At 35.0% G+C, this 12,896-nt stretch overlaps 1 protein-coding gene across 1 annotated transcript; it reads right to left on the bottom strand.

Annotated features, from left to right (window-relative positions):
• Nucleotides 1-1,328: 1,328 nt before the first annotated feature.
• Nucleotides 1,329-6,337, bottom strand: CLEC4E (C-type lectin domain family 4 member E). Its single transcript, XM_068560857.1, has 6 exons — nt 6,301-6,337; nt 5,402-5,494; nt 4,712-4,801; nt 2,895-3,046; nt 2,164-2,279; nt 1,329-1,479 (listed from the first exon to the last, which is right to left on the bottom strand). The coding sequence occupies exons 1-6, from the start codon at nt 6,335-6,337 to the stop codon at nt 1,329-1,331; spliced, it is 639 nt and encodes a 212-aa protein (XP_068416958.1).
• Nucleotides 6,338-12,896: the final 6,559 nt, after the last annotated feature.

The following is a 12,896-nucleotide window of genomic DNA, read 5'->3' as shown; positions in this document are numbered from 1 at the left end:
AGCTTTGAAGACAGAGTTAGTTGTATAACTTAAATTATAAATGGTGAAATAATATATATTAATATTTTTATATGTCTTTCAATATTGATATAAAATGTAAGATAATTATAGCCACCTGAAGTACAACAACAATGAACAAAAAAATTTCCATATGTTTTTCAATGTTTCCTCATTGATGTTTATGAGATGAAAAAAAGAAATTAGAAAGTTGAAGATATTTTTATTGGATTACTTTCAGGTTGAATGACTTTTGTTTCAAAGGCATATTGATTTCAAAACCACAGATTGTCACTTATGCCTAAGAGAAATAAATGTTTGTAAAGAAAGCTAATATATTATATTCACTTGTTCAGTTGAATTTTCCCATTCAATGATTACGCGTTAATTCCAATGATTTCAAGGGTCTCTTTATGGTGCTGTGTGCAAGAAACATGGTTATAAAAGTTGCCACGTTATTTATGTATTCTTGAATAATCTTGTCAGTATTGATAGAATATTATGCAATAAATGGATAGGCTTGAGACAGGAAAGTGTCAAGTTGACTGTTCTCTTAGAATAATATGACTATTGGACTCTGGTTCTGGCTGAGCAATAGATACAAATTTGGGTGTGATCCAGTTAGTCAATGGAAGAGAATAGAGAGGAAATGGAGTTCCTGGGATGAGTTGACTGGATGACAGTCTCTTTGGAGCTGAAGGTTAGCATGATCTTTTTAAGAAGGTGCACTAATGCCTTTGGCCGGAAAGTCCACACCAGTCTTTTAAGCAGGAATACGTTTCATGACTTGAAGAAGTTTCCTACTTATTATATAGGAGAACATAGGGAGGAGATATGCTTAGGTACGGAATGAAAAACAGGATGAAACTGAGAAGAGAAGACAGACTTTTCAGGAACTAAAAAGAAGACATGACACAAAGCCTGATTTCGAATTGTTCAAGGCACTTTCCAAAATCCTCTTCTTTGCTGGATTTGGTGCTTGTTCTGTGTCCCTGTATTTTCTAACAAATACTCATAACTGAAGCAAATGTACCAAAAGGAGAAAGGAATACTCTTTTTTTTTCCCCCCCACAACACTGCTAGAGAAGCTTGGTAAATTCTGAGAAATCCCGAGACTGATGTAGAGAAAAATGCACTTCTGTCAATATCATGAATTATAACATTCAAAACGATGTATTTTTATTTACATCAAAGCAACAAACACTTATGAAGTCCTTATAAAGTGCAATGCACACTTTTCTTATGTTAGAGTTGTGCGGCTGTGATTATCTCTTGTTCCTTCTCATTTATACGTTTACGTTGTGCCTTCTGTCTTGGAGATTTTTCTCTATTCAACTATTTCTTTCTGGCATTTCACAAATCCGAAACATATTGAAGAAACAGGGCATATCATTCCAATTTTGCCTTGGATTTGAAGAGTCTCTTATGGTGGCACAGTCCTCCACTGTAACTATGTTGTTGGGCTCTCCTTTATCCCAGAAGCTGAAAGAGAGAGACATGGGAGATTTACAAGAGGTAAAGTGACCTGTAAACTAGGCAAATTACATTTGTGTTATTTAACCTCACAACAATTTTGTGAGGCAGGGATTATAATCTCTTATTGATAAAGAAAAGGGATCTCAGAAAAGCTAAACCATTTCTCTAAGTCACAGAGTTTGTGAACAGTGAAGTTAAACTGGATCTTTCTGACTTTCTGTTCTGCTATGATCTCTCATGGCTTTAGACCCAGAATGAAATGTTATGGGAAGGATTGATATCCTGATGGATTTGTTTCCTTCATACTCATATCTCATATCATGTTTGTTCCCTTTATTCTACAGAGTTTGTATTAACTGAGGCGCATACTTCGGTCATGTTACAGTGCTATAGTGAAACAATGTTTTAAAGGATCAGAGCATCCTACTTTTACTCCATAAGAATCTGTTGTCTTTCTCAAATCACTGTTTTTGTCTCATTGACTGCAGTTTGTGGGCATAAGACTCAGATCCTTGTACTTCTCTTTTCTGTCTTCTACATCAGCTCTTTCCCTTCTTGCATCTAATATCACCAAGAATGGACTTGAATATACCTTCTGGACCGAAAGGAAGTTCTGAAGACTCTCCTTCACGGTGGTCTAACTTTACAATTTGGGCTAGTGTTATAATTCTACTACAGGAAGGAAATTACCTCAGAGACTTTGTGAAAGGTGTACCATCTACCCATTGCCACTGACCCTCAGTCACCTGGTCCGTCAGTCCAATATAAAACTCTTTCCTTTTAGGTTTCATATTGTAAAGGAATTCCTATGGAAGATGCACACAAAATATGAGGAGATCAATTATTCTAATTCTGAACAAATGTTGAACATAATTGTTATTAAAAGGAATAAAGTAGGATCTAGACTAGAGATGACAGAAAAATGGGCCTGAAATGGTAAGATCATAGAGGATTACCTCCTGATTTGTTTATTGTGGTAAAACATACATAACATAAAATTAAACCAATGAAAAAGAACCTTCAACAGAGAAGGAGGTTCTCAGTAACACAGTCAAAATTTATCTACTGTTATTGGTAGCACAAAACATTACAAATCATAGCTTAAAGATAATGGATATTTTGCTTGCCCTCTTTCACATGTTTATAAACATACTGGTCATTCTAAAATGAAGTCCCAACCCTCTTTTTTCCTGCCTTACTAATCAAGGAACTGAACATGGAAGTTCCTTTTTTTCTAGTTTCTTCTAGTAATGAAAATAAAGTTGGTATTGACTTACAGAAATGGTAAGAACAGCATATATTTCAGTAAACTTATTTAACAAATAGTAACTGTGGGCCAAATACAGTACACAGGTATGGAAAAAGGGATGTGTCCTGTGAAGGGTGTTTCACTGGCGCTGGAGGAAGTGTACTCCACCTACCTGCTCCTCCTGCGTGTTGATAACCACCAGATGAGCTCCCATGCTCGAGCAGTTTTTTGAGCTTGCTGACCAGGTCATGGTGTTAGTAGAAAAGAAATAGCAGCTGGATTGAAAATGTACCCAGTTCAATGGACAGCAATTCTTGACTGAACCTAGAAGGAGAGAAGTTTCTGTGAGAGTCCTCTCAGAACTGGGTAAGTTACAGAACTGGGTAAGATAACAGAAACCTTCCTCTGGGCCCATAAATTTCCTCATTTATTGTCCGAAGCCTTGGAACCCCTCAGTTATGCTACTGACATGGAACCCTGTTATCTGTTCTTAGACTTCCAAGTTCAGAGAAAAATTATGCATTTTATCTGAGTGACCTCTAAGCAACCACCTCTCATGTTGCCCAAACAATGTACCCTCCACAGAATCTCCAAACTGGTTGTCCAGATGGGCTACAGTTCTTAGACTTACAGAATTTAAGTCTTTGAAGTTTAAGGGAACCCTCCTGCACTGTTGGTGAGAATGTAAATTGATACAATCACTATGGAAAACAGTATGGAGGTTCCTTAAAAAGCTAAAAATAGAACTACCATATGACCCAGCAATCCCACTACTGGGCATATACCCTGAAAAAACCATAAATCAAAAAGAGACATGTACCACAATGTTCATTGCAGCTCTATTTACAATAGCCAGGACATGGAAGCAACCTAAGTGTCCATCAACAGATGAATGGATAAAGAAGATGTGGCACATATATACAATGGAATATTACTCAGCCATAAAAGGAAACGAAATTGAGTTATTTGTAGTGAGATGGATGGACCTAGAGTCTGTCATACAGAGTGAAGTAAGTCAGAAAGAGAAAAACAAATACTGTATTCTAATGCGTATATATGGAATCTAAAAAAAAAAAAAAAAAAGGTACTGATGAACCTAGTTGCAGGGCAGGAATAAAGATGTAGACATGGAGAATGGCCTATGAGGACATGGGGTGGGAGGGGGAAGCTGGGCGAAGTGAGAGTAACATCGACATATATACACTACTGAATGTAAACTAGTTAGCTAGGGGGAAGCAGCAGCATAGCACAGGGAGATCAGCTCGGTGCTTTGCAATGACCCATAGGGGTGGGATACGGAGGGTGGGAGGGATTCTCAAGAGGGAGGGGATATGGAGACATATGTATGCATTGGCTGATTCACTTTGGTGTACAACAGAAACTAACACAGTATTGTGAAGTAATTATACTCCAATAAAGATCTAGTAAAAAAATTAAAAATAAATAAACAAACAAATAAATAAATAAATAAATAGTACAGTCTCTCTCAATTTAATGGTGAGGAAATTACAGCCCAGAGAAGGAAGTCATTTTCTATTGTCACGTAGCATTTTGCTAAGACTTGGATCAGGAATATATGGAAGAGTATAGGCAGCATACTTCTGGGATATTTCCAGATTTCCTACTCCATGCATTTTTTTCTCCTTCACCTCATTTTGGAAGCAGGTGATGAATGAAAACAAAAAGTGCACTTCTGAGAATAACACCTTCCACTTCTAGATTGACTCTTCAGACGTATACCTCAAATTTATTCTAAAAGTTTGTTATAATGTCTGCAAAGTGTCCTGCCCCAATGCTAATTGCACTTCCAAAGTTTTATTCCTGTCCTCTTACCAACTCCTCATTATTCTCTGAGTACAGGCAAGATTTTGCGTTTTGCTTTTAAAAAACAGGACCTAACTCGACTACTTTGTTTATCCCCAAATCAATCTAGAAGCCAGAAAATGTTGATGTGTAAATTTAGCTGTTCAAATTTGAGGACTATTATACCTAATCCATCATTATAGCAGGAGAACTCCGTGAAATTCTCAGGTGGCTGGAACTTTTTCTCATCACAGAGCTGAAAGGTGTGATATGTCACTGTAACGAAAGGGGCACAGTTAATGTTCATTACTCTTGATAAAAATACATTTTATCATCTCTGTAGTTATAAAAGTACCAATAATTATGATATTTCCTTACTATCTACTTTTCCTTCAGCATGGAGAGGAACCGAGGTTTACTTACTCAAAGAAAGAAGAGAGAATTCACATTTCATGGTATTCCTGATTTATGAAAATAAACATACTTTTTTTCAGGCCCAAAGACCCAAAGAAAACAAATGTGTTTGCGCTCTTTCTTATGCCAAGTCTAACCTCTCAAACCTTCCTTCCAAGAAGTGATTTGTTGTGCCTCTGGCTAGGAGCTCAGAGCAGGGTTACACTAATGACAAGGGTACGGGGGTGTGGGTGGGGGACTCAGGGCCACTAGGGAGATAAAATATGTGTACCATGAAAAACGTGTCACAGGTCACTGAAATTTGGTAACAGTTTTATACTGGGTGGGGTTTCTGGCTTGAGATAAATAGGGGGAAAATTGGAATAGAAATACCCTTTGTGGGAGAAGAGAACTCACGGGCAACAAGGAAGAATTCACTCCTAATATGCACCACGGAGCTTGAATTTGACCGTCAGAACTCACCAACACATCTGGTGATAAAACAGGCACTCAGTAGCAGTATGCAGAGCCCAGCAACGGTCCATAAGAACACTTGGGAAGAGAAGCATTCTCTTTCTGGAGAAAGACATAGACATGGTCAATCTTCCCTTAAAATCTACAAAAGAGATATAAGAAATTCCTATTACCCTGCTTATCTCCTTCCAATTGCATTGTCTATATTGAGTAATTCTCAAACTTCAGCATGCATCAGAATCATTGGGAGGGCTTGTTAAAACACAGATTGTGGGGCTTCACCTCCAGAGCTAAAAATTCAGTAGAGCTGGTATGGAACCAACAAGTTCCCAGGAGCTGAGGATGCTGCTGGCCTGGGGACCACACTTATACAACCACTGCAGTAATTCATTACTAACTTTAAGACTCTGACTCATAGACTTGGATAGATGTGCAATTTTTCCTTTCTAACTCTCCCAGATTTCTCCTCTTCTTTCCCTATCTTTCTCTCTCTCTTTCTCCCTCTCACTCTTCCCTGATTTTCTTGTCTCTCTCCTGCTCTCCTCTTTTCAGTGTCTCCTTTTCCATGTCCTTTGTAAGTCAGTCAGATAAAACATTGATGATCTAGTAGTTCCTCTCCTCCTCCCTCCCAACACACATTTTACCTAAAAGGAGAGTGAGTTGCAGAGATGTGAAGTGACTTGCCCAATGGGACACAATGAACTATGGAAAGGGTAGCTCTCCCTAAACTCAATCTCCAGCAATCCAATGTAACATCTAGTCTTCTAACCATCCTCTTTTACTTTCTTTCATTCTCTGTCTCTCCTCTTTTACTCTACTGGATATTTTCTATTGTCCTATCCCCAACATATTTAACATCTCTTCCACAAAGAGATCTATGAAAGAAATGGGATAGTTGCAAATTTTACCTGTGCTTTGTGATGCAGATGATTTGGATGAATCCATTCTTTCTCTTTCTGTCTCTCCCTCCTCCTCTCTGTCTCTCTCCTCAGTTTCTAAGTATAAGAGTGTTTTGTTGATAAGATTCAAAGAAAAAGGATCTTTAAGGATGATTACTTTAACTGTGCTTTAGGAAGCTCAACCCTAAGACTTAAGAAAATTAACTTGCTCTGTGGCTGTGTGTTTAAGTCAGGATTTCCTTTATTGCATAAGGAGGACAAGGGAGTTTATTGGGCAGCAAGTCAGTCTCCTTATTCCAGGAAACAACAAAATGGGGAAATGATAACATTTTAAGTACCAACAAAACAGACTGACCTTGGGGAGATATGAGGGGCTTAAAAAATATTGTTTTATTTTGGTCGATAAAATTTTTCTGCTTTCTTCCAGACTTAACTCATCCCTAAATTTTTCCTTGACACCTGTGGAGCTTGCCTCTGCACTCCCAATTTCACTTTGATCTTTTTTTTTTTTTAATTTTTATTGGAGTCTAGTTGATTTACAATGTTGTGTTAATTTCAGGTGTACAGCAAAGTGAATCAGTTATACATATACATATATCCACTCTTTTTTTTTTTTTTTTTAAGATTCTTTTCCCATATAGGCCATTACAGAGTATTGAGTAGAGTTCCCTGTGCTATACAGCAGGTTCTTATTCGTATTTTATATATAGCAGTGTGTATATGTCAATCCCAATCTCCCAATTTATCTCTCTTCCCACTTATCCCCTGATAACCATAACTTTGTTTTCTACATTTGTGACTCTACTTCTGCTTTGTAAATAAGTTCATTTGTACCCTTTTTTTTAGATTCCGCATATAAGTGATATCATATGATATTTGTCTTTCTGTGTCTGACTTACTTCACTCGGTATAACAATCTCTACGTCTATCCAGGTTGCTGCAAATGGTATTATTTTGTTCTTTTTTATGACTGAGTAATACTCCATTGTATATATGTACCACATCTTCTTTACCTATTCCTCTGTTGATGGACATTTAGGTTGCTTCCATGTCCTGACTATTGTAATTAGTGCTGCAATGAACATTGGGGTGCATGTATCCTTTTGAATTATGGTTTTCTCAGGGTATATGCCCAGGAGTGGGATTGCTGGGTCATATGGTAGTTCTGTTTTTAGCTTTTATTCACTTTGGTCTTTACTTTTACACATTCGTTAACTGAGAAGGAGACACACCATTTGGCACAGAGCTGGGCACATAGTATATGTATTTATACCTTAGCGAGGTGAATTTCTTTTCATCTGTCATGTTTTTCCTTCCTCTTTCATTTGCAGGTCTTAAACAGTCTATTATTGTGGATTTATATGTCTTTTATCAAGTGATGACCACTAGGCTATTTTACAGGTCCAACTCAGTTGAACAGCCTCATGTAGCATGACTACATACTTTGAAACTCAGCTCAATTTCTTTTTTTTTTTTTTTTTAAATTTTATTTATTTATTTATTTATTTATTTATGGCTGTGTTGGGTCTTTGTTTCTGTGCGAGGGCTTTCTCCAGTTGTGGCAAGCGGGGGCCACTCTTCATCGTGATGTGCGGGCGTCTCACTGTCGCGGCCTCTCTTGTTGCGGAGCACAGGCTCCAGATGCGCAAGCTCAGCAATTGTGGCTCACGGGCCCAGCTGCTCTGCAGCATATGGGATCCTCCCAGACCTGGGCTCGAACCCGTGTCCCCTGCATTAGCAGGCAGATTCTCAACCACTGTGCCACCAGGGAAGCCCTCAGCTCAATTTCTTACATCATAACACAGCTTCTGAGGCTTTGGAGGCTCAGTAGGAAGTTTAATTCTATTGTTCTGGATTATTTGGGGGTTTTTGTTTTATATTGTAGCCTATTTTTCCTAATGGGAAAAGTGAATTTGAATGTCAGAAGAAGCAATTTCAATTAGACATTAGAATATAGTGCCTTTCTGGAAGATTAGCTCGATATAGTAATGTCCCATTACTATAAAATACTTAAGAATAAGATCAACTGGTCTCAGTTGATTTAAATTCACGTTAGTTTCATATATACATATTTATATAATATTTAAATTCACGTTAGTTTTATATATATATATAAATATATAAAACCTGATAATCCCCACACCCCATGACTCACAGACTTCCTATGTGTTTGAAAATATCCCTGTTTTCAAAGGGACTTTTTATTGTTTCAGTGTATTGGTCAATTCCCTCTGCATTCTCCATTTAACAGTTACATAGATTAATTAGAGAATGTTTAAAAATTATACACGGCTATATTGTAAACATATGCAATTTAATGTGTACTATCAGCAAGTGGCTTTTGACTGGTAAAAAGAGAGAAATTATCTAGTGGGTGAGTTATATGAATTATTAAATGATAAATCACACTGACCACAGTCCATTATTTATTAATTATTATCAATCAGCAGGAATCAATATTAATAAACAATTATGCATTAATAATTTAATGAATATATAATTAACTAGATATTAATAATCATGTTTTAACCAGCCAAAATATGTATATGATTTTATCCTTTGTTTTATCACTTTTCCCCAAATTATAAAAATAATATTTTTATGGTTAATAATATGAGAAAAATATGACAGGTAAAAGACCTCCCATCTATCCTCAGTACATGCTTGTAAAGTCAATCACAGTCAACAATTTCTTGTATCTACTTTGAGAGATTTTTTTAAGTTTATATATAAGTGCAGTTTCTATATATTGTATATTCATTTTTATGCAGTATTCATTTATTCATTTTTATGCAGATAAGATCATACCATGCATGCTTTTATGCTTTGAAAATTACTTTTATATTCATCAATGTATTTGGAGTTTATCTTCTTATTTCTAATGTTTAAATTTTTCCATAATTTATAGACCAGGAACTTTTGAAGGACATTTAAATCATGTCCAGTTTTTTGTCACTCTAACAAATGAGGCGACAACAACTTTACACATATTTGCAGGTGCACAATTTTCTGCTCAGTGATTCATGGCCAAGTGTTAAAATCAATACTTGGCTTGAGCTTTCACAGAATAACATTCTGGGATATAAAAATAAATCTTATATTTTGTCTGAAGGCAATTCTTTTCATTATAATTTAATATTGAAACCTTATTATGTAAATATAACACAAGGACATTATAGCGTAGGAACATTAATTACTCAACAGGGCAGGTGGTATATTACTCTTGTGACCATAATGCCGCAAATTTTCTGTACGAGACAAACACTTCCTCTTCCTTGTGGGGGAGTAGAGAACAAGATATTTTTGGATACTTCACTTTTCTTTAATCCCTTCTTATTCATATTCGTTAACAATAGTGAAACATTCTTCCTTATTAAATATGATTTTTCATGAATTTTTCTCCCTTATGATATTTTGAGGTGGCAAAATTGATATTCTGCTGCTAATTTATCTTTGTAAAATGTGAAAAATTCCCCAACAGAATTCATCTTAAAAGACCTAAATGGAAATTAAATGTCAAAAATCATTTATTTCATTTTTAAAGATTATTATGTCTAACAGAGGTATTCTGCAAAGATTAGAATTATGATACAATTAATTTCTATGACATTTGTATTACTTTCTCAAATTTTATAAATGTGTGTTAAGTATATTATTTAAATTTTTATGAATGATTTTATTAAAGATATTTCACTTTTTAAATAGTGTATCTATTATCAATGTCCTTATTAACTTTATAATTTTAAAATAACTTTTATAATAAAAGTTTCTATTTAATATTAGTTAATTATTAAATGAAGTTCTTGATATTTAACTTTGTATATAAATTTAGCAGGTTTTTCAAAACCATTACTGTAGCATTTTATTATTGGTAATACACATAGATTTATATTTCATCACACTGAAAAGAGTTTCAACATATAAATCATGTAAAGAGTTTTTTGATTCAATTTACAGGTCAAATGCTTGATTATATTTAAACAAATGTACAAATATTAACAATAAATCCAAACAAATGCTAAGTTTATATTATTGACATTGGTTAAATAAGATGATTACCTATGTGATTACATGAACAATGATGACACACAAATCATGGGGATCCAGAAATGACCTACAGGTAGACATTCAGCTGTTTGGCCTTCCAAAGATAGAGGGTAAGGCCTCCGTGAAAATGCAGATTCTGGCTGATAAGGTAGCCTAGAGGCAACGGCACATCTCCTACCTTTGTATACTTGTTTGATTATAGTCACAGGATAAATTGCTAATGGTAGAATTGTCTAATTAAAAAGTATACATGTTTAAAATTTATAATAGACAACAATACATTGTCATCTAAAAATTCTGTACCAAATTACATGCTTACCTCATAGTATATAACTTACAAGTTTCTCTAAACCCTTACCAACATTGGACACTATCAAACTTTAAAATATCCAATCTGAGAGGCAGAAAATGTTATCTCAATCTTTTTTTGCCTTTCATTAATTACAAATGAAGTTAATAATCTTTTAGTTCAATTTGTTTGTCTTTATTTTCTTAGAAACTCTTCATAACTATAGATAATTTTGGGGAGGGTATATTTCATCTGTTTCTTATTGATTTGTAAAAGTACTTTACATATTTAGGAATTATCCATATATTATTCACATGCGTGGCAAATATTTCCCCCAGTTTATTGTCTTTGACTTTATTTTTTTATCTATCTATTTATTTATTTAGTGGTGGTATAGAAGCTTTTACATTTTCAGGTAGTAAAATTTATTAAGATCTCCTTTATGACTCCTTTATGTTGTGCTATGCTTAGAAAAGATTTCTGCACTTCAAGATGATAAATTATTCACCAGTATTATAAAATAATATTGAAATTTATTTTATGTAAGAATTGACATAGGAATCCAGCTTTAATATTTTATAAGTGGTTATTTATTTTTACACATATAACTGAAATACACATCTGTTTTGTACATCAAATTCCCTTTTTACATATTTACATTACTACGGGACTATTCCTTCACTAGATTCAAAATTATGTTATTATTGTAGTGTGTTAATGTGTTTAACTATTTGGTAAGACATATACACCTTCATTGCTTTTAGTTTCCACACTTTTGTTCTGCATCACAGGTTTATGAGAAAAATTTAAAGTCATGTTTCAAAAAATAATATTTTAACATAGAAATACATTGAATTTGTAAACTAATTTAGGAATAAATGACACTTTCACAGTATACAATTCTAACTGTGGTGAATATTGCCCATTTGCTTCCAGATCCAATCTCTACCCTCTGCACCTTGTTCTGTGCCCTGAGAGGCTGACCGTTATGGAGGACATCAGTGGGTTCCCTTGTTCTCTGGCTTCCTGGTTAGGATTGACCATGGGAAGCACCTTCAGGGCATGGGAGGGGGGCTGTAGTCTTCTGCTGAAGGGTACAGAGCCTATCCAAGTCTCTTGCCTATAGCTCTGAATCCTCTCTCCAGATTTAGTAGTGATGGCAGTCCTTGCTCTTCAGGTCATAGGGTGTGTGGATAATCCCTCTCTAGCTGTTGCTAGCTCCCAGATGCTTCATCATCATTGTTGGCTTCCTTAACCCTGCCCACACCTTGTAAACAGTCCTCTCATTAAACTCTTGTCAATGACCCCCTTTGAATATGTCATCTCTTTCTGCAGGAACTCTGATGGACACAAGTACATTTGGGATTTCAGGAACTCTTCATGCAGCTCATTCTGTAACAGAGACTGATTATAAAACCTGGATGAGAACTGAGTACAAGTCATTTTAAGATGATAGCCAGAATCCATGAGAAAACTGGTAAGCAGGCATGAGGTGGAGTATCAGAAGTCACTACTGAACTATGATGAGATTGAATTTGAAACTAATATTAGAAAATACTTTAAATTTGCTGGGCAAATATAGACAGGATGAATGCAAGCTTGCTAGATTTTTGCCAGTGAGTTATATTTCCGAGTCCTATGAGAGCACCTGTTGGTTTGTATTGTGGAAATGAGGCATATTGGATGCACACATATTTATAATTGTTTTATCCTCTTGATAAAACGACCACTTTATCATTATATTATGACCTTCTTTGTCTCCTATTGAAGTTTTTGACTGAAAGTCTATTTTGTTTGATATAAGAATACATGTTTTTTAGTTTCTATTTACATGGAATGTGTTTTTCTATTATTTCACTTTGAGCTTATGTGTGTCCTAAAAGCTGAAGTGAGTTTTTTTAAGTAGCATGTAGTTGGGTCTTGTTTTTCTTTTAACCCCATCAGCCACTCTGCACCTTTTAATTGGATAATTTAATCCATTACATTTAAAGTAATTATCAATAGGTAAGGTCTTACTATTGCTATCTTGTTAATTGTTTTCTGGCTGTTTTGTAGTTCCTTTGTTACTTTCTTCTTCTCTTGCTGTCTTCCTTTGTGAATTGAATGGTTTTAGATAGTAGTATAATTTGATTACCTTCTCTTTATTTTGTGTGTACTATTATAGGTTTTTGTTGTGTGTTACCTGAGATTTATTTGAAATATCTTATAACAGTATTTTACATTGATAACAACTTAATTTTGATTGCATACAAAAACTACCCTTTTACTC

Source organism: Eschrichtius robustus, chromosome 13, assembly GCF_028021215.1.
Source record: "Eschrichtius robustus isolate mEscRob2 chromosome 13, mEscRob2.pri, whole genome shotgun sequence".
In the NCBI taxonomy this organism is placed as follows: Eukaryota; Metazoa; Chordata; class Mammalia; order Artiodactyla; family Eschrichtiidae; genus Eschrichtius; species Eschrichtius robustus.
The sequence above is the reverse complement of the archived record's forward strand: the minus strand, read 5'-3'. Positions and strand labels throughout refer to the sequence as shown.